Here is a 23,406-nt window from a genome sequence, read left to right as displayed (position 1 = left end):
CAACAGGTAAAAACATGAGAACACCATCCCAGAGGGCTGGCTGGCTTGGTGGATGGTTGGTTTGTGGATTTTGACTATAAGGGAAAACCACATCAAAGGACTGATCTCCACCCCCCACCCCCCACCCCTCACCCCCCAAGGAAGACACATGCTTTGAAGTTATCTCAGTGAAGTTCTCCACTGAGATCCTGGACTCATGACCTACACTCAGAAGAAAAATGTCCCATGTCCACACTGGGATCTGCACCTTCAAGAAATACCCTGCTTGGCCAAAGGAGCTCTAATCTCAAAGTATCTCCCCACTTGGAGCGATAGGAAATGTCCGGGTTTCTACTCCCCTGCCAGATCTAGAAGACAGACAAGTCTCTGGCAGTTCCCCTGGGTCAAGTCATTGATTCTTGGTGCCTCCTGAAACCTGCTCCCAAGAAACCTGAAGAGAGAGACCCTGTCTTCATGTCTGGGGCCCCAGCAGGTGGCCAGGCTGTGGGAGCAGGAAGCTGAGCTCACGTACTTCTCTCTGGGGCGGAGCAGCAGCTCAGTCTATGAAGATGACAGCTGGGTGTGGTGAAAGGACCAGGGCGCTACTGTCCCGGGGGAGGGACAGGGGTGGGTTCCCAGAGAGAATAATCTGAGGTAGCGAACAGTGAACCCCATCTCCAAGGCCTGGGGAGGATGCAGCGTGACGTGCCTGAAGCAGACCGCAGTGGCTGTCGGGATGGAGACGCGTTTGCAGGCACGTCAGCACTTGGCCCTCCAAGGCACGTCCCCTTGCGGTAGGTACAGGACTGTGGCCACTTTGGGGGTTCTCCGCAGCAACGCAGAGCCTACAGCACCAGCCTCGTTTATACCTGCCTCTCTGGAGGAGGAAATCATTAGAACCGGCACCTCCTCCTCCCTATCCATAGTGATACCCCCCAAAGCCAGGCCCACAGCTCACCATCTACCACCCTAACTCCAGGGACAGCAGAACACTCCAGATCTTTCCTCAAACTCCCTGCCTCAGCCACAGAATCCATCACCTTCTAAGCGTCAGCGTCTTTTGTCATGGCGGCTCTCTCTTAAAGAAGGCGGCTGCTCCCTGCTGACTTCCTCCCTGCAGAGCTGGGAGGACACCTAAGTGGCCGTCTTCCCACCAGTCCTAAGGCCTGGACATGAGAGGGAGGAGAGGCTGATCCTTAAGGGAGGGTCAAGAGTAGAAGATGAGAAATCGCGGGACTCCCTGGGCTCACCCACCTCTTCCCAAACACAGTGGCCAGCTCCAGTGCCACCGGACCTCACTCTCCCTTCGGCTCCATCCCACCCGGCCAGTTTTCACTGTTCAGTCCGTGTCCGTCAGCAAAGAAAAGTGGGCTAAAAGCACCATGAAAACCCTGCCTTGTTCAGAGACGGCTCAGAGCTCCGGGGCTGCCCAAGGGTGCTGAGCTGCTGGGCCATGGCTCTTCCAGCAGCCTGTACATCCCAGATGGGGTCCCTGAAGTACTGCCTGGGAGGTGCCCATCCTCCAGGTCCCTCGGAAACTGGGCCTCAGCACCTCTGCCAGCACCTGCACCTCTCCCGGCAACTGGGCCCGGCGGAGCGGGCCTGAGGTAGACTGTGCATTGGTTAGCTCCCCCGGCCAGGCCAGGAGGATGAGGGAACCTCTCACCCCAGCCCACGGTCCTTGTCCCTGGATGTGGGTGACGTCGTGGCGTGAGCCCCTGGCCACCATCCTCTGCCCACTGCTCCAGCTGGCTGGAACCAGCACACCAGTGGGGCAGAGAGTGAGGGGGAGAAAGGGGCGCCCCCACTCAGCATGGTCTCAAGCTGCAGAAGTCTAGTTCCTGGGGCTTGCGGCGCAGGTTGCACTGGTCCCGGGCCAGCAGCCGGCCTCCGTGGCCCACACACTTGAGTGGACGCCTCTTAAATCCCCGGCCACAGCTCTTGGAGCAGTGCGACCAGGCACCGAGCTCCCAGGTCGGGCAGGGCTCCCCACAGGCCCGCGTCTCCACTGGCCGGTGGGCTGCCTCGCAGGCAGAGGCCACGCGCTGCCCGGGGGAGCCGCGGCAGTCCACGGCCCGCCTCTGCAGGCCACTGCCACAGCTCACAGAGCAGGGCCCCCAGCTGCCAGCCACCCAGCGCGCCGGGGGTCTGTCATCCGGCTGCTCCACCTGGTTGGAGAGGCTGAGGACGCTGTTGTGCAGCACAGAGGGGCCCCGGGGGTCCTTGGGGTGGGAGGACTTGTCCTCCTGAGGCTCTTTGGGCAGATAGAAGGAGTAGCGGACCCGGGGTGGCGTCATCTTCCCCACGGAGAGGACCTCCACGGTCAGGGGCTCCAGGATGGGCCCCGAAGCCTGCAGGCTCTCCACCGCCGTGCCCGTGCCGCTGTAGCGCAGCAGGCTGCCCTTCACCACCAGGTCCCGCTCCACCGCCGACACCACGAAGTGCCCGTTGAGCAGGTACTTGCCTTGGCTGTTCTTCAGGGCCAGGTAGTTGTCGTCCCCAATCAGCCCCTTGTAGCCGCGCTGGCGGATGTCGATGCTCGAGGCGCCTGCAGGGATGGCCACCACGAAGTTGTAGCCGTGCCTGGGGTCAGAAAGGGGGACTGTGTGTCAGACCGAGCGTGGGCATAGGGCCTCACACTCCAAGATCTTTGTTCTTCAGCAGATTTATCTTTTGGCGAAGTCTAGCATGGGAGTAAAAGCACAGGTTTTGGAGTCAGGGAGATTCCTGCTCCTTGCTTAGCGGTTGGTCTCAGATAAGTCACGTGGCTTTTCCAAGCCTCCGTTTCCTCACCTGTCATATGCAGCTCGTAATCACACATAGGATTGTAAGGAGGACTAAATAAGCCGCAGCACATAAGCATGTAGCACAGTGCCTGGCACACAGCGAGGACCCCACAGACAGCAGCCATGGATGGGGCAGGAAGGGAAGGAAATCAGTCGCTGGTCCCCAAGCCCAGGGCTGGGAGCTCAGTGCGGGGGAAGTGCAAGGCCCTGGAGGCAAGAATGGAACTCAGCCTCGGTTCAGACACCAATACCCTGGTGACTGTAAGCCACTCAGTGTCTCTGCATTCCAGTGTCCTCCTCTGTACCATGAGTGGGTTAAGCTAGATGACTTCTAAGGCTCCTGCCAGCTCCAACAGGCTGTGAAAGGAACATGTGCCCCTAACAGTGAAGCAAGTCTGGGGCATGTGCCTTTCACTCCCCAGGTGTCCTCCCCACTACAGGTCCCTATGAAGGGTGGCCTGGAACACCAACTGTCTACAGCACCTGAGCTCCCAGAGAAGGGGCTGGGTGTCCTCCCTGTGTGTCACCCACCTAGGGGCTCCATAGAGGTGTCAAGTCCAGGGGGATAGTCAAGGCTCAGGGACAGACATCTTGGCCTTCCTATGGTCAGCACCTGGACTCCCAAGTTTTCAGAGCCAACCCCCAACTGGGACCTAAGTTGCCCTGCCTGCCCCCACTTCTTCCAGAACTTGGGTCAGGACTTTCCAAAGGGAATGTGCTTGACCTTAGAAAGCTAAGCCGGGGAGCCCCAGACACTGGAGCTTGGGCTACAAGAGGCCCAGGGACATCTCCCAGGAAGTGGAGGCCCTTTCAGTCCCAACCTCTCACCAGCTGTCCCTTGGCAATTTATTGCCATCTCACCTCAACCCCATCCCCAAGGGCAGGGCCTCAGACCCAGGGAGAGGGTGGTGGGCTGTCAGGTTCAGCCTCATCATCATCATGATGATGGACAGGTATTAAGCATTTATTATGCACCAGGTACTATGTGAACCATTTTAGTTGGACCAACTCCATTCCTCCTCCCAAGAGCACATGTGAAATACATTAGAATTACACCCACTTTACAAGTGAGAACTCTAGAAGTCTAGAGACTGAGTTACTTGCCCAAGGTCAAGCAGAAAATGGGGAATTAAGCTCTGAATGCCAGTCTTACTCTAGAGAGACCCTATGCTAGAGAGACCCTAACGACTCTGCCATCTCCCTTAATATCATTTGCTAGGTGGGTCCCACTGGGGCATTTGTCTTTGCATTCATGTTGGTTTGCTGAATGAAGAGACGAGTGAGTGAGTGAACGTCAACCCTAGAACAGCAAGGGCCCAGGCCAGGATCTGACATTCACCCCCTATAACCTGAGCTTCCAAGGCCCAGAGGGAACTCCACTCACCCCTCCTGCCTGCTCCCTGGCGGTACCCTCCAGGACCCAGACTCACATGGGCTTGGTGAAGACTCCGGTCACCTTCTTGCAGCTCTTGTTGTCTCCCCCGCACACCCCACACTTGTCAAACCTCTTCTTGGAGCCCAGGTTGCCGTCGCAGCCAGCCTTGATGCACTTGCCTTGGACACAGACGGAGGTAGAGTCAGGAGTACACGGCGTACCGTCCACCACCTGCAGCACCCAGGAGGGAAGAGAAGGAAGAGCTGGGCAGCTCAGCCGGCGGCTCTCCCAAAGACCTGCTCCCTGCCCGGCTCTCCAGCCCGCAGCGCACTCACCTTGGGTGCCAGCACATAGAAGTAGCCGGTGCCGTTGGCTCGACAGATGAGCTTGCACTTGTCCCGGGGAGACACGCCTGAGTACTTGGGCACCCAGGCCACGGCGAGAGTGAGCCGGTTGGTGCTGTGGTTGTAGCCATTGAAAGCCTCACACTGCTCCTCCCGGAAGCTCTTTCCAGAGGCTGGGGAGGGAGGAAGCATGAGAAGGAGGCTAAAGGCAGTGACCTGAGGGGTGCAAAGGAGAGCCTCCCTCCCAGGGGACCCCGCCTGCCAGGCTCGGAACAGCCCTCTCCACCCTTGGTGGTTTGATGTCCCTCTGCGAAGCTATGACATGCCCATCTCCAAGGACTAAGCAGGCTGGAACCAAAGCATGCAGGGCACCAACCGAAACACATCCTTCGAGCAGTATCTCCCTCCTCCGGTGACCTAGCCTGCAACTCCCTCCAGGGCAGGTTTCCTAAACATTTTTCATGCTATGGAATCTTTCAGTGGTCTGTTGAGACTATTTTCAGACTAATGTTATTTAATGCATAAAATAAATTATATATATTTACAAAGCATATCAATTCTATTGATATGTAACTATCAATGTATTTTGAAACAAATCTGTGATATATGTGCTTCTTTATTAATGCATTAAATAACAAGATTCAATAATGAATCTAATTACTGCAATTTTGAAGTAGGGATGAGCTTAAGTGGCATTTTGAGAATTCTGCAACAACTGAAAAGTCATATGAAAATATCCACGATTCCTACTGGTGACAAAGTCACAGGTACTCCTAACACTGTTGTAGTTTGTTGCCTAACTAAAGAAAATACTAAATTTTAGATGGAAAGGTTAGTAAAAATAAAGATGTAGTTTTTTCCTCACCAAGTGCCCTTTTCGGGACTTAGCTACGAGGGCTTGTAGGGTTTCACTCCCTTGAGTCTTTCAGTCTCCAAATCTGTGCCTCAGGAAGGACACACCCTTGACAAAGGTGAGCAGATGCAGGAATGGTCCCGAGAGGAATATGCACCTCTCCACTCCCAGGATTTGTCTTGGGGTTGGAATCTCGAGTAGTCCTTTTGTGGCCATGAATTACCCAGAGTTTTGGAGGTGGGGGCCTCCAACCTTGCCTCCCCTGGGCCCAGGCTGCTGCTGCCCTCCCCTCCTCACCTGAGCTGGGGCAGGGCTCCAGGTTGCAGGATCGGTATTTCACCCTCACTCCCTCGCAGTACTTGCCCCCGTTGGCAGGGGTGGGGCTGCTGCACTGCCTCCGGGCCAGCTGCACACCCCCGCCACAGGTGCGCGAGCAGGGCCCGTAGGCCTCCCATTTGGCCCAGGAGCCGTCCACCTGCGAGGAAGAGCCTGTTATACTCCTCAGCGGTCCAGGTGCCACACCAGCCCCTTAGCTGGTAGAAAAGCTGCACTGGCACAGCCTCCAAGCTCCCATCCTGCCCCACCAGAATCAATTCACTTTGTACCGAGAGGGAAAAAATGATACGCAAATGGTCAGCGTGCACAGGGCCCGCACTGCAACAGATCAATTAGCAAATACACCTGCTCCTAGGCACAAATGAGGCTGCTCAAAAGAGAGAGGCCTCATGGGCTACGGAGTGAGGCACACAAGTTTCATGCTGACCTCTGCCCTCACCACACCATGTGACCAGGCTTGAGCAAGTGGGCAATGGCCTCAGGTTGCAGGCAATACTCAGATCTGAGGTGACGGAAGACAGGAATGATGCAGGAAAAGGCCTAGCACCACGTACCCCGTGCAGGGGTTCAAAGGGCGCCCATATCTACTGTCAGCTCATTCACAGGAGTCTCAGCCCCCGTCCTCGCCAGTATACAATGCCACCTGAGATATCCGCGTGTTTTTATTTGTGAATGTTCTATAACTCAGACTTTATACCAGACCAAACTGATCTTAACCAGAAGCTGCACTTGGGAAAGTGTCACTATAAGCCATTCTACTGTTTAAGAGGAGACACAAATAAGACGCTATTAAGAAATTCTAAAGGTCTGTCTATTTAGCTTTGAGGTGAATTATGCAGTGGGTTTTTTTTTTTTTAGAGGATAGAGAGGGGATAGAAAATTTACAGCCATCATGATGTTTTTCTCAGACAACACTAAAAGGAGTTTTCACCCCCTGAACACACGTCAGTTGGGCAATAGAGGGAGAGCCCAGGTGTAAAAGCCTGGGCTTAAACCTGCGTCACGGATCACCCATAAAGGGACGAACACGGGGCTAACCGGGCACTGGCCGCACGGAATGTGAATGCTTTGACTATGTCCATGTTCAGCATGTTTATTCCGTCTGTCCTGTCAGTTCATTCCTGCCTCACTGCGTCAACATGTCTCTGTGATGCCGTAAAAACAACCACCACTCTCCCTTCACCCTGCTTTCTCCTCACACTGGGGTCCCGCCTCATTCCATCCGCTCACTCCCTGAGTCAGCCACATTTGCTCCTTCCACGTCCTCGCTCCGCGGCGCCTCGCAATGCGGTTCTGAGGAGCCGCCCTCCATCTCGCCACAGGAGCCGCCCTCCCGAGAGGCAGCCACGGCCATCGGAGGCCTGCGAGTCGTGCCGAGGCCTCGTTCTCTCCAACTCTGCAGTACTCAACGCTGTTCCTGTGCTTCTGAGACAATGCCACTTGTTTTTTACCTGGAATCATTTCTTCCCACCCACTCGTAGGAAAAACATTCGTGTGCCCCTGCCCTGTGGCATTCGTTCAGTCATTCAGCCAACATCTGCTGAGCTCTCGCTACATGCCAGACGCCGCTCGCAGCAAGTCCCTGCCCTCAGCGCCATTACATCCCACTGGGGGAGAAGAAGATAAATAACAAAGCCAGTGCGTGCAGAGAGTTGGAAGGGGTTAAAAGCAGGCGGGTGAGGGTTGGGAAGGGCCTCCGTGAGGTGGACTGCTCTGACGCGGGCTCGGGGAGAGCCCCCTTTGCAGAGGCCTGAGGGCAGCCGGTGTGGGCCACGCGTCAGGGCAGAGCGAGGGAGCAAGACCCTGGAGAGGGCAGGCCTGGAGTGCTCCAGCCTCTCCAGACAGCGCGAGCCAGGTGGAGGACCAGGACATGAGGGCAGAGATGGGGCCAGGCCCCGAAGGGGTCCCAGCAGAGAAGTGGCATAATCTACATCCACTTGGAAAGGGTCTCTCAGGCAGCCACGGCGGGCACAGTCAGTAAGGAGGAGATCAGAGGCTGGGAGGCCCGCTCGGGAGCCACTGCGGTGGCCCAGGGCAGGGGTGGCGGCTTCAGCAGGGCGAAGCAGCTGCAGTGGGGAGAAATGGTTGGATTCGGGATCTGCTCTGAACAGGGACTGCGGAGACGCCGGATGTGGGTGTGTGAGAGAAGAAGGGTTTGGGCACGAGCAACTGGGATGTGGGGGACAAGGCAGGTTCGGGGGAGCCGACGAGGAGCTCAGTTTTGCAGATGCCGTGTTCGGGATGCATGTCAGGGGAGACGTCCAGGTTCACCTGCACACACCACTCTGCCGTTAGGGAGAGAGGTGCGGGCTGCAGGTGCCAATGTGGGAGACTTCAAGCTCTAAAGGGCACTTAAAGCCACGGTCTAGACGTCTCACCTGAGAGATCGGGTGTGCAGAGCGAGAAGGGTAGGGACTGAGCCGCGGAGCACCCGGCCGCCAGACAGCGAGAGAGTGAGGCAGGGTGGTCAGGGAGACTGAGGGGCAGTGTTGGGGGCCAGTGGGCCTGGCTGCAGGGCAGAGAGGCACGGGGGCCTCAAATGCTGCTAGCAGGTCGGGCAAGGTGAGGAAAGGGAACAGGCACTGCCCTTAGCACCGTGGAGGCCCTCGGGTGGCCTTCATGAGAGTTATTTTGGAGGAACAGTGGGAGGGAAAGCCTGACAGTGGCTCCAGAGCAGAGTGGGAAGGCAGGGGCTGGGGACAGCGAGCTGCCTCAGCTCTTGCAGAGAGCGCGGCCGTGAGGGCAGTCTGAGAAACAGACCTCGGACCGTGCAGGGGAAGTGGGATCTGGAGAAGTGTCGTGTAAGGCAGGAGAAATGACGGCAGGTGTGGATCCTGACGGGCATGAGGCAACTCAAGAGCGGAGAGACGGGCACTGCAGGGGAGAGAGCTGATGAGTGACGTCCTAGAACAGGTGAGAGGTCGAGAGAGGGGCCAGAGTTCTAGTGCAGAGCACACGGCAGGGCCCCGCACCCGCGCGGGCAATTCGCCCGCTGTGAGGGCGAGCGTGGGGAATGTGGGCATGCAAGCGGGTCGGACGGAAAAAGGAGCAGATCACTTCTTTTTCCTTAGTGAAATAGGAAAAAAGGTCCCCAGCAGGAGTTGGACACGCAGAGGAGCGTGCTGGTCACAGGAGGAGAGAGGGGAATCGTGAACTATGGTTTAGGAGGTCGGGCGAGTGCATGGATTCGGGAAATGAATTGTGAGACTCCCGGCAGCATCATGGCCACCTAGTTTCCAAGTCACAAATTTAAACTGAGTCCAGTGAGCACAATTGCACGTGTCCTTCTAGCCATATCCTCCCGTGCGAGTACAATTGAGCAGGTGAGTTGGAGTCAAGCCAGGTGGCGGCTTGTCCAAGTGAGTGTGACGCAGAGGGACAGGGACAAGTGAGTCGGGAGTGCGTGTGAGGGGCAGCCTTAACAAAGGACCGTGCAGCCTCAGCTCACTCGGGACGAGACGAGGCCCTGCGGAGAGTGAGAGGAACGGGGAGACTGGGAGACGGTCACATCGGTGGATTGTGGGCCCAGAGGGGACGGAAGGACTGTTGGATCCAGAACCTAGAGGGGGTGGGCCGGGAAGGAGGGCCTTGGAGATCAGAGTGGGATCTTTGGAACTGAGACCCCTGGGGGCTGCAGTGATTTGTAAGATCACTTGGTGATTTGACCTGGCCAATCACGGCAGTGTCCTCTGGGAGGGGCCAAGTTTCAGTTCAAACAAGGTAGCGGAGGGACTGCCCAGAACAGAGGTTGAAGACATAGTGGGCTTTGCTGATGATAGGCTGAGAATTCCAGGAAGTGCATGGAAAGACGGTGCCTCTCAGCCCATTTCCTGCATCCACACCCTCTCAGCTAGCCTCTGCATCCTCCAGCCCCGTCTTCCCAAGACGAGGCGCTGGCCAGGACCCGCCTGTCCCCAGGACCTCCCAGGGCAAACATCAGCCCAGCAGTCCAGGCACTGTGGTCTGGCCCCAAGTGACCTTCCCAGAGATGTTTCCCACCCAGCCCTCCCAGGAGCCCCTGCCTCGCTCCATCTCTGCACGTGGAGATCCAACTCTTCCCTCGGGCTCCCGTCACATCCAACCTGCTCCTCAGCATCTTCGCAGTCCTCTCAAATCGTCACTCATGTCTCAACCCGTTCACCCGCGACCTGCTCCCGTGCTCTGGCCTAGCACACGACACACGCCTCTGTGCCTTGCGTGACAATTACATCTCCAGCTACCCCGGACTGAGCCCCTGAGGCACGGCCTGTGTTTACTTCTGCTTCTGACCTCCACAGTGTCTTACACAGTCCCTGAACACAGGGGTTGTTGCCCAGTCGATGGTCGAAGGTTTAATTAAATATACATTCCCAGGACACAGAAAAAGATTTAAATACTTCTGCACCACCCCCACCTCAAGGCAATTGATGAGGCGCTTGGTGAATGCTTTTTACAATATCGCCTCTGTGCCCATAAAACTCTGAACCAAGTCCTCCCTGGGCTGGGGACAGCGGAGGGGAAGGGCCAGTCACCTGCAGGATCGAGGAGGAGGAAGGACTTCTCATGCCCCCCTGGAAAAGTATAAATGCCTGTGCTAGCCCCAAACAAGCCCTGAGGATATGAAGTTTTTATTCTATTCAGCTCTGAATTTGTTCTGGTTTAATTGCTATTCCTATGTATCAGAGAGGAAAAAATTTTGTTCAATTATGTTTCAATGAAAAAAAAACAACAACAACAAAGAAACTGAAGCCTGGTTCAGCACGTGGCAAGCTGCAGAAGCCTGCCCCAGTCGCCTTGCGTTTCAGGCCTAGCCCTGTTTGCCCTTGTGGCCCCAGCTCCCCGGTGTGGAGCGTGCTCAGAGAGGTTGCGAAGGGAAGACAGGAGGGGGCCAGTGGGTAAGCCACTCCTAATGTCAGGGGTTCAGCTGTGGGACCCGAGCTCGTCCCCGGGCAGAACGAGGCACAGAGCTTGGGGCTGAGACCACCTCCTGAAGGCTGTTCCCATGTGTCCAAGGCCTCACCAGGTTCTGTGACCTGCCACAGCTTTGCTCTCCAGTCTCAAGAGTAGCGAAGGGGACAGAACCATAGACAGGCAACAGAGTCACAGCACAGCAGTGCGACACAGTGATGATCACACAGCCAGTCTGTGATGGGCGCCTCCCAGTGGAGGCCAGGGGCAGGGGAGGCCCCAGGTCCACAGCCTCCCCCAGCAGTCCCACGCGCGGGCTCTGCCCGACTCACCCTGTACTTGCTGAGGTTGTGTCTCTCCACGCAGGCCCCCTTGAGGCAGAACTTGCCCTCGCCACAGCTGGTGCCGTCTGCCCAGGGGAAGTGGCGGGTCTGGCACACCATCTGCCCCTTGGCCTTGCCGGTGCACCACAGCTTGGTGCAGTACTGCATGTAAGGACAGGGCTTGGAGCCCACGCCAAAGGCCAGCTCACACTGCTGGCTCAGGGTGTAGCTGGCACCCGGCAGGTCCTCGGGCAGGGAGATGGGCTTGCTGGGCTGGTCCAGGAGGCAGTCGCCTGCAGAGAGCCACGGACATTCCTTAGGATGGGCTGGGGAAGGTGAGGTTTGCCTAGCCCAGAACCCAAGTGGCAGGGAGAGAATGGACCAAGGAGCCACCGGAATGGACTCATGTCAGAGCCCAACTCCTAGGGGCCTACGCACACCTCAGGTACAGAGGACAGGCTGCACCTCCACCAGGGACAGCAGCGAAGCCCCTTCCCAGCCGGCCTTGCTCCTTCCGCCGCCCTGGCTCACCGTGCCCACTGTCCAGGAAGTCGGTGACAATGGCAGCGCTGCAGGCGGACCAGGGGTTGGCGCGGTCGATCTGGATGAGGGTCGGGGACATCATGTGGTTGGCTCGGAGCTTCCCAAACACCTCCTCGCACACCTTCACGTTGTCGTGGGGCATGTTGAAGACGTGGCCTGTGGGGCGAGGCAGGAGCACTCAGCGGGCAGCGGCCGGCTGTGCGGGAAGGCCGCAGGGCGGGTGAACGTTGCGGGAGGATCAGGGGGAAGAAAGCTCAAGAGCCCGTGTCCGCGGTTTTCAGGCTGGGGTCGTTTCCACCTATCGACAGACTGCTTTGCAAATGTCCTCAAGGTCATGCCCCTGTGGTTTCTGTCCCCTCCACCAGGCTGTGGGCTCCATGGGGACAGGGTGTGTCTCCTTGTCATTGACATATTCTCCCCATGGTGCCTAAGTGACGAGCCACTCTGCAGAGGTGCTCAGATCACATCACAGCCAACTGGGCTAGAAGAAACGAAACGAAGCCACCGTCCACGCAGACTCAGACCCCAAGAAAGGGGCCCTAGGGCTTCAGAGCAAGAGGGAGCAAAGACCCGCGTCCTCCCACCTGTGCAAACCCGCAAGGGCCCCGGGGGCAGCCTTCCTCCCCTCCGCCCGAGAGCCCGCTGAAGCCTTACCCAGCTCGTGGGCGGTGGTGAAGGCTGACGGGAGCCCATCATCCTCGATGACAGAGCAGCTTCTCTTGGGGTCGCACATGGTGCCCACGTCGGCCATGCCCAGCGTGTCGCACGTGGTGGCTCCACACAGGTCCTACCGGGTGGGGACAAGCAGAAGCCAGCCCAAAGTTAGAGAGTGACAGAAGGGACCTGAAGGGAAGAAAGGGCATCCTAGGGACATTCCAGTCCCTCCCATCCTCACCAGGCCCAGCCCCGACCTTCTCCCCAGGGGGGTGTGGGCATCCACGGAACCACCGGGCTGAGGGAGGAGGCCTCAGGAAGGAAAAGCTCTGCGGCTCCCTGAGAAGTTTCTGCCCAAATCCTACCCAGGGCATTCCTCTGGGAGGAAATTAGGAGGTATGAAATTAGACTACAAGGGCCACTGCTTTATATAGACGGCCTTCCAGACTAGAAAAGTGGTTCTGGTCACAGCTCCCGGAGGCAGGTGGGGGTGGAAGGCAACCGCGTTCCCCATCCAGCTCTGAGCAGCCTCGGTCCTTGCCGGGCTGCTCTCAGGACAACCGTGAATTAAGCTGGGATTCTCAGCCAAAGAGCCACTGGCCGAAGACCCACCCCCGCCAGAGGTTTGGCTTCTTCGGGCTGGGAGGAAGCAGAGTGAGGAGGACACGAGCCATCTGGACACAGCTCAGCTGGCTACAGAAGCTCCAAGGGACACGGGCTCGCAGGCTGCTGGGAAGGACAGACGAGTCAAGTAGATCGGAACCCAAGCGGGGAGGCCCCTCGTTCTGTACTGAAGTATAACTTGCTGCAGAAGTGAGGGCTCCGGAGACAAACTCTGGCAGGAAGTGTCTCCAGGGGAGACAGAGGACTTCGGTGGAATTCAGAGGAATGGGGCTTACTGAGAACTTACGGAGCATCACAGGCCACCGACACACCTAGATCCCTTAAGAGCTCACGAGTTGGAAATAGGATGAGACGCTTGTGTACACCCTGCTCCCCTTGAGAAGACGTGTTGAACCGGGGATGCTGGCATTCTCTCCGTGCTATCTCTGCCTTTAATGCACAGGTACTCTACAGTCTACGAGAACTATTGCATGCATCACCGCATCCAATCCTCATGGCCGTCTTATGAGGCAGATATACTGCTATATCTATTTGTCAAAGGTGCAAACTGGATCTCATGGTCATGGTTAATTATGGCCAGGATTTACTAAAGGTGACACTACGCGTGCACTTTGCACGCATGACCCTATTGAATCCTCATGACGTCCACTGAAACGACGATGATTATCACTGTCCACAGACTGAAGTTCAGAGAGGTTCAAGTCCCAGGGCAGAAACATGCACTGAGTGTCCGCATGACTGGGAACACGGTGCTCCTTCCCCCATGTCACAGCTACTTGCCCGCAACTGCTGAGACAGCACTCAGAAGAAAGAGCTCTGTCGTTCTCCTGCGAGAGCCAAAGGGTTCACATAAACACACACACACACACACACACACAGAGCTATTCTCGATGTTGTTTCTCTTTAGGCCTGCGTGTCTGCACGCATGTGCGTGTGTGCAGGTCTGCATGCGTGGGCCCATGCTGGCATGGGGTGGAGGTGGCAGCAACACAGCGAGTGGAGCCAGGGAGTATGGGAGGAAAAGCAGCCATAGTACCAAAAATCAGCAAAATTTAATCCAAAGCACTCAGAAGTTTACCGCCTGAGCAGTCAACTTGGCTTCCCACGGTCAGGTGACAGTCACACCTCCTAATAAGCTAACAGTTATTCTAAGGGTGACCAGCCTGAACCCGGGTTCACCGGTGTCAGCAGCAGGCAGCGTGCAAGCCCAGCCCTGGTGGCCGCCTGTGCCTGCCCGGGGCACTTCCCCCTCTCTGGGAACCCCACGGGGGAACCTCAAATGCCCTTCTCTTCCCAGTTTCCCTCCCTCCTCAAAGACTCACTTTCCCAGAAAGCTTGCTTTCCCCAGAGTTCTGAAACCTAGAAAACAGCCACGGTCAAACCTTGGGAGGGGACGCTGGCCTAGCCATCAGTTTAGGGGATGTGGCTGCCGGAGGACACAGCGCAGCTTGTGGGTGGCGGGCCACCATGGGGAAGGAAGGGACGAAGGCGCACAGTGAAGGGGGTGGGCCGCGGGGCCCGTGTGTCCCTAGACACTAGCGTGTAGGGTCCTGGCAAAGGTGAGGTCTCCAGAAATCCGAGCCTGATGGCTGCAGCCCACAGGGGAGCCTGTCCGCCAGGCACACGCCGCCCCGCACGCTCATTGCTGCCCTGTGTAAGGAGGAGGGCACAGGAATAAGAATCGAGAAGCCTAGTTTCTGGTCCAGGCCCCGTCACTAAGTAGATGTGTGACTCAGGCCTAGTCCCTTCTCTCCTCAGGGCCTCAGCTCCCTGGTCTGGGGACAGTCCAACCATCAACTAAAACTGTCCAGTGCTTTAAGCCTCTGCTCCTCCCCCAGTCGCCAGGCACTCAGCCCTCTCTGGCCCTGTGGGTTATAAAAGGGCCCCACAGAGTGAAACACATTTAGAATGGAAAGAACCCTAGGGAAATCTTGCCTACTGCCCCAAGTCATGTAGCTGATAGCACTAACTCCCATATAAGTGCAGGGCACCCACGTGGCGCTTCACCATCCTGGCCCCACCTAGAAACGGCTAGACCCGATTGAGAGCCCAGGGTGGGATCCAAGAGGGCCACAGGGCCGCCCCGCACCCACCACTGTGGCTGAGAAGTCCTGACAGCCAAAAGCCTCCTTCCTCTCAGGGAGGGTGGATTCTCTCCCCGGCAAAGACATGCAGCTGCAGGCCCTTCCTGGCCAGGAGCAACCTGTTCTTTCCATCAAGAAATCCCGGTTTCCCTGGATCAAACAAGAGGAACAAGGAAAGAGCTGGCAGAATTCCTGAGGGTGAGGGTGTAGCTGAGAGCAGCCACCCCGCAGAAATCACTGCCTTCGCTGTGGGAAGATGCAGCTGTCTGGGCCAGGGGCTCTGCCCGGACCTCTCCCCCCAGTCAGGGACTCGGTGCAGAACCGCTGGGCCGGAGTGCCTTGAACGCCTACGAGCGGTTGTACGGGAGCCCAGTGGTGCCTCATCTGTGGCATCAAATGTCTCCACCCTTCTGGAAGGAACTCAGAGGCACTCAAATTGCCTTAACCTCTTCAGCTCAAGCACTTGTCTCCAAAAAACAGACACTGTTCCGGTTCCTTCCTCCTAGAGGGTGTAGGCATTTCCCGGCCCAGCCCCCGCCTGCCTCCCTTTTGCTGACAATTTGCCATTTCTGTGTGTAGCTGCAGCTGCTCTTCCAGATGACCCAAGAATCATCATGGCCAAGAACCTAACACTCCCAGACTATTCTTTTCTAACTGTCCCTTCTTATAAAATAATTTAGGATTGGGGCCACAATTTGAATAAGTACATAAGGATAACACCTCGCAGTGGCCTGATCTGTGCTCCCCAAAGTCACTCCAAACACACCCCCACCGTGACCCCCACCAGCTGCCTTCCCTGCAGACCCCCTTCCCTCTCCCTCTCACTTCCCAGGCCTGTACTGCAATGCTCAATGTTCTCCAGCAGTACAGAGAGAGAGGGACCCATAAAAATCAAGCACATTAAGTTTTTTTATGTGGCAGAAGATGTATGCATTCTTACATAGCCAATTTCATGCTTCCACTGAAGTCCCAGGCATGAGAGCCACGGCCCATCTTCACGGACACATGACAGCATCCAAGCATTATATGCACAGAACTTCAGAGCTGTCCTCTCAGTTTGCAGATGAGGATACTGAGGCACAATGAGTTAAGATTATACACCCATGTGGCTGTTAAGTGAAGAATGGGATCCTGCATCCAAAGCTGTGTTCTTTAGTCTAAATCCCACCACACTAGTTACGGTACCGTAATTACTGGTGAAAAGCTCCCTGCGCTAGTAACAATACTGCCCCTTTAACTTGTTTCCCATCTGAACCTCTGCCATGCATCACTGCATTTCCTTGCCAGCCCCAAATCCATTTCTGTTTGTAATCCCCAAGGATGGGAGGATTGCTTTGCTAGAAGAAATAAAATCTAACAATGCAGTGCCTGGGCAATGTGACTAAGGCTGCCTGGTGGAGAAGAAGAAGGTAACACGCCCTGGAAGGTTAGTTACTTCTATTAGCAGATTCGGTTTCACTGGCATATAACTCCCTCCAGATGTACAAAATGGTATTATTGCAAGAGACTGACGTAACCAAAACAACAAAAATTACCTCAATGAGAAAGAACAGGAACCCAAAGATTGCAGGAAAACTAAACCTTCTCTAAAAATCATCACTTCAAGAGAGAGTGCCCACCAAATATAATAATATTTAATATTTATTGAGTTGCTACATGTGTCAGACACAGTTCCAAAGGCTCTGCCTGTATTAGCCCATTTAATCTTCACAATAGCTTTCTGAGGAAAATACCATCATCAAGTCCCATCTTACAGAACGGGCCCAGAGAAGGTAAGCAACTAGCCCAGGGCCACACAGTGAGCCCACGGTTGGACAGAGAGGAAGAAGGCAGAGTGAGGACTGAAGTCCCAGCGGTGCAGCCTCAGAGCTGAGCCCTCACGTGACTGCCTACTGCTCCTGGTGCACATCGCCCCAGGAGTGAAAGGGCTGGAGAATCTCAGGAGTGAAGATTGGCCACCCCATACTACCCCTCCCTGGAGCTCAAGCTAGTGCTGGCTGACACTGGGTGGAGAGGGTCCCGGGGAGAGGGAGAGGCAGGATTAGGTGCTGAGAGTGCTCTTCATGCAACGTCTGCGCCTGGCAGGTTGAGCAAGCTCCTGGCTCCTTGCCCCACACTTGCACTGACACACTGACCCCGTCCCTGCTGTGCACCCTGTCTGCTGACTCCAAGGTGGATCAACACACTCCTCTCTGGGGCCCCTCCTTTCTCCAGGGCAAAACCTGATGGCAAAGAGCCAAGATGAAATGCCAGAAGAACCTAAGACTCCCTCTCCCAACCCTGCAGCCTGACAGCCTCAAAAGTCAGATTAATGATCCCAGGAAGGGAGGCGAACAGTCTAAGCACCCATAGCCACAGGCAGGCCTTGCACTTTTGTCTGAGCCTTCCTTCCATGATCACTTACTGAGCAGGGGCCGTGTGGGGGCCCACAAAGACGTAAAGAGGTCCCTGCCCTAAAGGAGTTTATAGATCACTAGGATTAGCAAATGCTAGTGTCCACAGTTTCTACACAAAAACAGGAATATGGAATCAGACAAGCACTAAGTATATTTGCAAGAGCAATGGGACAGAATACTTTAAATTGAGGCTATCCCAAATTTAAATTCTGGCAAGGGATCTGTAGGTAATCATCCAACGACAACAAGAAACATATACTTGTGATAATAATAACAGCCATAATTGGGAGCCTTTTCTGAAACACTCAGTAACTTATCTGTGCAACAGCCCATAAGTTAGGCATCATGTCATCATCATTATCCTCATTCTAAGGGTAAGGAAAGTGAAGTTCAAATTGCTGATTGAGTCAATGTCCATCGCTAGGAAGTTCAAGCACCTGAATTCAAACTCAGGTCTGCCTGCTCCCAGGTCTGTGTTCTCTCCACTGTGCCACATGCCTGCATCAAGGTGTCAAGGCAAGGTGGGGTGGGGGACAGATGAACAACTACAGAGAGGTTCAAAGACAGGGGGGAGAGCAAGACCTAAGGAAGGAGAAAACCTACCTTAACTTCCTGACTTAACCAGTGGTTTAAAAAAATAGGCCAGGCATGGTGGCTCACACCTGTGATCCTAGCACTCTGGGAGGCCAAGGTGGGAGGATTGCTTGAGCTCAGGAGTTCAAGACCAACCTGAGCAAGAGTGAGACTCTGCCTTTACAAAAAATAGAAAAATTAGCTGGGTATGGTGGTGCGTGCCTATAGTCCCAGCTACTTGGGAGGCTGAAGCAAGAGACTCGCTTGAGTCTAGGAGCGTGAGGTTGCAGCAAGCCATGATGACACCACTGCACTCCAGCCAGGGCAACAAAGGGAGACTCTCTCAAATAAACAAATGAAAAGATTACCTCCAACCTTCCTCCTCCATCTTCCCACACTCACCCTAGGAGACAGGGAATCATTCCTTCCTCCCTCTCTCCCCCCCCCCATCCCAGAAGGAATGGTGCTGAGTTTCCATTTAGTGACCAAGAATGACAAACTACTCAATATTAAACCTACTGATGGCCCCTCTCTCCTAAAATATATCAAGGCCTGACTTCAAAAAAGATCCTAATGATACCATGATAATTTATTACATTAGGAGATATATGTGATATATTTATTATCATTTCCTTATTAACTTCTTTTTAATCTGAACACTTAATTTCACTGTCATATCACAAGTGCATTACTATCCTTTTACATGAGGTTCCAGAATGCTGTTCCACTCTGCACAGCACAGAGCACCGGCCTGCAGGAATGGCGCTGCTCAAGGTCAAAATGAGAAGATAACGGCAAGTGAGCAGGACAAGGTCAGAGCATGAATGAAGAAAATAAGAGAGAAGAGAAAGACCATAAAGAGCCTGCCTGGAAGATCACAAAAGAGGAAGATGAGAGCATGGACGAAAAGAGTGAGAGGAAGAGAATGGAACAGACTGACACTAAGGCAATAGTAAGGCTGGACGCAGTGGCTCATGCCTGTAATCCCTGCACTTTGGGAGGCCCAGGCAAGAGGATCACTCGAGGCCAGAAGTTCAAGACCAGCCTGGGCAAAACAGCAAGACCCTGTCTCTACAAAAAATTAAAAATTAACCAGGTGTGGTCATGCACACCTATAGTCCCAGTTGCTCAGGAGGCTGAGGTGGGAGGATCGCTTGAGGCCAGGAGTTCCAAGCTGCAGTGAGCCATGATCGCACCACGACATTCCAGCCTGGGCAACAAAGCAAGATCCTATCTCTAAAAATAATTTTTTTTAAATAAAATAAATAAATGAAGTGATACTAAGGTCAACAGGAAAAATAAAAATAAATAAAGGGAGAAGCAGTAGAAAAACCATAAACTACAAGTCTTAAAAAGCAAAGTCAGTTCGAAGAAAGAAATGTCACAAATAGCAAAACAGATGGTGGAATGGAGAGAGGGCATCCTACAAGGTAGAAAACAAGCTTCTTTCCTCGTCCACACATATTCTCCAGCCTGTGCCTTGTCTTCCTCAGCTCCAGAGCTAAGGAGAATCGCCCCCACCCCACCACCCACAGCCTCTGTCTGGCACCAGCGCGCCCTATTGTAATTAGCTGTTGCCACGTGGGCTCCCCACACACAGTGATTCCTGGGGCCCTGAGGCCACAACTCATTAATATTTGTAGCTCCACAGCCCAGGACAGCACCTGGAAATACTAGATGCTCAATAAGTATTAAAAGAATGTACAAATAAATGAATGAAAGCCATTTCACCACAAACGGTTGCCCACACGGCGTGGGACCTAAAGACCGAGCAGCCACAGGGAGTATGGGCCCATCGGGCCTCAGCAGTAAACGCCTGGTTCCTGCTGCCCAGAGCAACAAGAAGCCAGAGAAACTTTTCTCCTCCCAGAAATAAATGAGAAAGACTCTGGCTCCAAGTCTCTGCAGATCCTGGTTCCAATCCTGTGCTGACCTCACCCTGCTGTTATGAGCCTGCAGGCCAATTGCTTTGAAAAATTAGATGTGCACTCTTTCTCCACAAACTTATTCTGAATCTTTAAGTAAACTCCCCAAATTGTCAAAATATTTGTTGTATGATCAACGTACTCTCCTTTCCAGACAGTTGAGGTTCCTGGAGACCACATCTGACTTAGTCTAGGAAAAGCAGCTGTTTACTGGTGTTCTCATCGAATACTGTACCTTCCTCCCAGGGGAGTTCGGGAATGAGTAGTTCCTGAGACTCTCAAAATGCAGCTGGCCCTGAAGTCTGTGTTGCTGAGGAGGTGGAGGAGAGGTGTTTGTTCTAAAGCATAAAGCACGTACCTTGACGATGGACCTGCCAACACAGCTGCCCCACTCTCTGGCTTTGCCCTTTAGACTCCTAAGGGAAAGACAGCTTCTAAAAGTCACATCTCGTACATCACTGCTTCTGACCCAGTGGTCATGCATCTTGTACCCAATACGCATGGACAACATAGCCCCCTGGAGATCTAGCACACCCCACTGAGAAACAGAAGTTGTTGCGCTGTTTGATTGCTTCTTCTTCAAAAGGTGGGATCCTTCTGGTACCATGGCCCACATTCCAGCAGAAGTCCTCTTCCTAAGGTTGGTTCCAAAAGCCAGCCTTAGCCACAGGCTGCAGGTACTGAGGTCTGCAACTTTCAAGCCAGTGAATGACCTCCACAGGGGCATTCCGGATGGGGCGGCAGCTGCTTTGCCCGTTAAGATATCCTGTTTGTGGCCTTTGCTTTTTTTTCTAGCCCAGCAATCTGACTGCCGAGCTAGTCTGTGTGCAGAGGTTGAAGCCACCTCCTCTGCAGTCCCCCATGACTCAGGCAGTGCTCGCAGGGGCTGGGCAGTGGCAGCTCAGCAGACCTCACTTGGAAGAATGAGAGCAAGGAAATAGACTCAGGCCAAAGACCTCCCTAGAGAAACCAGGTGGTGGGAGGAGAAGAAGGCTGGGAAAGGAGGAAGTTCAACTCCAGGAAGGGACTAGCTGTGCCAAATGGGTTACTGTGGAAGACTCCAGCTCCAGCCCGCGTGCGCCAGTCCAGCTTTGAGTGGCCATGTGGAAAAGTGGAGGTTTAGAGACCCAGAAGTGATCAAGGATTCTCTGCCATCCCCAGAATGCTGTGGTTATGATCATGACAAAACAAGAGCATGGCATGAATTGAAGTCACAGTCCCTAAAATCAGAGGAAGCAGATCACTTGGATGGCCCTATTCCTCCCAGCCTCTTGTACCTGACAAATCTCAAAATTCAGAAACTTTACAGTGCCTGATCACTCCAACACCTGCGCTTCTAAAGGTTTACAGATGCAGAGCTCATCTGAGATAGAATGCCAGGCAAAGACTTGAGAGAGGCCAAGCTGCTTTCCCGGTCTAGGTCCCTCTTTCTAATCCCAATCCTCACTATCTTCCTCCCTGTGCAGCTGGAGTCTCCAGATGTTCTTGGCTAAGCTCAGCTTGACTAAGATCACTTCCACCCCAGCAAGGGCAGAAGATAGAGCCCTGCAGTCGAGTGTGGTCATAAGAAGTTTGGCGAGTTGGGAGCAGAAGGAACCTTGCCTTCTCTGCTCTGCGGTGTACATCTGTGCAAACGGGTCACCCTTGACAGCACGTGGACGAATTGGAAGAAGAGATTTTCCCAACTCAGCTCCAAGTGAAACTCCACTTGCAACTCCAAGTGAAACAGACCCAGCCCCAAACAGGCGCCCTCACTAACCTGCCTGCCCAGAACAATCTGGATGCCCCTGGACAAGGCCCAGCAGAGAAGGGAGCAGGAGAAACAGCAGTGAAGGAGGGATGCTCCCAGCACTTGTCTGGCCTTTTACTGCAACCCATAAAATATCCCAATGATTCCCCCCATCCAAATACAGGTTTTCCGGGCCCAAGACGGAGCGAGGACAACATGTTACCCACAAGAAATGTAGCAGGTGCTGACCTTGGATCACCTTCCAGTTCTACAGCCAGTGAAAGGAAGCCTGGGAAGAGGTAGGTGCCTGAGAGGACTTAGACGTCCCACACAACTGGGGCGGACGGTTCCCGCCTCTTCAACACCATCCTCATAGCGCCTCCTATCGGCTGTGGAGACAAACTGCGGGTCCGGGGCGGCAACTTCCTGGGTTCCAGCCCCTTAGCGCCTGATCCAGGAGGCGCTGATTGGCCGCGCCAGGCCAACACCTTCGGAAAGAGCGGCGCTCTTGCAGTGGCCCAGATGCACGTGAGCCCGAGCTCCGTGGAGCCTAGGAGAGGTCTCTCCCTGGGTGCCCCAAAGTTGGAGTCGGAAGAGATGAACGAAATTTAAATTTGGGGGCGCTGCGCGGCACAAAGGGTATTTGAAGTGCTAAGGGTAGTGACCCTAAGAGAACGGGGCTATCTGGGTCCAGAGAGGTGGCAGATCAACTCACCTGCCTGGTGAAGAGGATGGCGGTGTCCCAGTACTCAGGGTGCTTGTCACTCACTTTGTTCAGCTTCTTCTGCCAGGCGCAGAAGTTGCGCAGAGTCAGGGCCGCGTTGCCCGTGACCTTGGGCCCGGTGTCACGGTCCCCGAGAAGCAGCACCTTGACCACGACGATGTTGATGGGGTTGAGGATGCTGGGGTGGCGGTAGAGTCGCGCCGCCGTGGCCAGCAGTGTCAGCAGATAATGTTCCAAGTCCTCGCGGTGGAACTTGACCATTGACTCGTCCGCCACCACCAGCGTCTCCACGTACCGCGGGATAGACACGAAGCGCTTGGCGCGCCCGGACCTGCGCCGGCTGCGATTCTCCCCCACGCGCGCCCGCTGCGGCTTGTAAGGGTCCAGGGCCCGCAGGATGGCAGGGTTCCAGCCTGAGGCCACCCCGCAGCGAGACGTGGGGTCTCCGGAAGGCCCGCCGAGGGTACCTCGGCGCTGCAGAAGGTGTGCGCCCTGGCTGTTGCGCTGCGCCCCCGGCGCGCTCGCGTTGGGCAGCGGGCTAATGACATACTCGGCGCCTCGGTAGCCGAAGGCTCCGCGTAGCCCCCCGCACAGGCTCACAGCGGCGAACGAGTCGGGCTCTGCGTTCACGTCCCCGGAGTAGAAGCAGCGTCGCAGGTCTGAAGAGCTCCCGGTGAGCCCCGGGAGGGGGACTCCCAGATGCTCAGTGGCGAAGGCGGGCGCCAGAAACTGAGCATCCGGCGTCAGGTGTAGGTAAAAGTCCTCCTGAAAAGCTGTGATCTGAAAAATGAGTCCCTGATCCCCGGAATCCTCGGGACCCCCCCGGTAGTAGTGGCGGCCGTTGATGTCCGGGTCCAGTCGGATGGGGACGACTACCTCCTGCTCTGGCTCAGAGCCGCCAGCGAGTGGCCCGGCGAAAGCCAGGGCAAAGATGCCCAGCAGAAGCATGGCGCCGGCCGGCGCACAGCCGCGCTCTGGGAAGGGGCTTGGCCGGGCTGCCCGGCCGCGGACACGGGCTCAGTGCAGCCAGCACACTGGAACCACCAACGCTCTGGGACAGCCGGCAGCTCCTGGAGAGGGAAGCAAGGGGAGGGAGACGCCTCCGAGAGCAGCGAGCGCGCACCGGGCAGCCCGCGCCTCCTACCTGTGCCTTTCCAAGCAAAGCGCGCCCTGGGAGCTTAAGTGCAATCGCTGTCAAGTGCAAGGACTAAAATTTGCAGCCGAGAACTAGCGGGAGGTGCCGGGCGGCTTCTCGAAACCGCAGCCACTCG

At 55.3% G+C, this 23,406-nt stretch overlaps 1 protein-coding gene across 1 annotated transcript; it reads right to left on the bottom strand.

Annotated features, from left to right (window-relative positions):
• Window positions 1-120: 120 nt before the first annotated feature.
• ADAMTS15 (ADAM metallopeptidase with thrombospondin type 1 motif 15) lies at window positions 121-23,406 on the bottom strand. Its single transcript, XM_012783340.3, has 8 exons — window positions 22,127-23,406; window positions 12,081-12,213; window positions 11,415-11,582; window positions 10,893-11,176; window positions 5,635-5,812; window positions 4,476-4,657; window positions 4,196-4,371; window positions 121-2,562 (listed from the first exon to the last, which is right to left on the bottom strand). The coding sequence occupies exons 1-8, from the start codon at window positions 23,081-23,083 to the stop codon at window positions 1,788-1,790; spliced, it is 2,853 nt and encodes a 950-aa protein (XP_012638794.1). The 5' UTR covers window positions 23,084-23,406; the 3' UTR covers window positions 121-1,787.

The sequence above is a fragment of the Microcebus murinus genome, chromosome 4 (genome assembly GCF_040939455.1).
Source record: "Microcebus murinus isolate Inina chromosome 4, M.murinus_Inina_mat1.0, whole genome shotgun sequence".
In the NCBI taxonomy this organism is placed as follows: Eukaryota; Metazoa; Chordata; class Mammalia; order Primates; family Cheirogaleidae; genus Microcebus; species Microcebus murinus.
The sequence above is the reverse complement of the archived record's forward strand: the minus strand, read 5'-3'. Positions and strand labels throughout refer to the sequence as shown.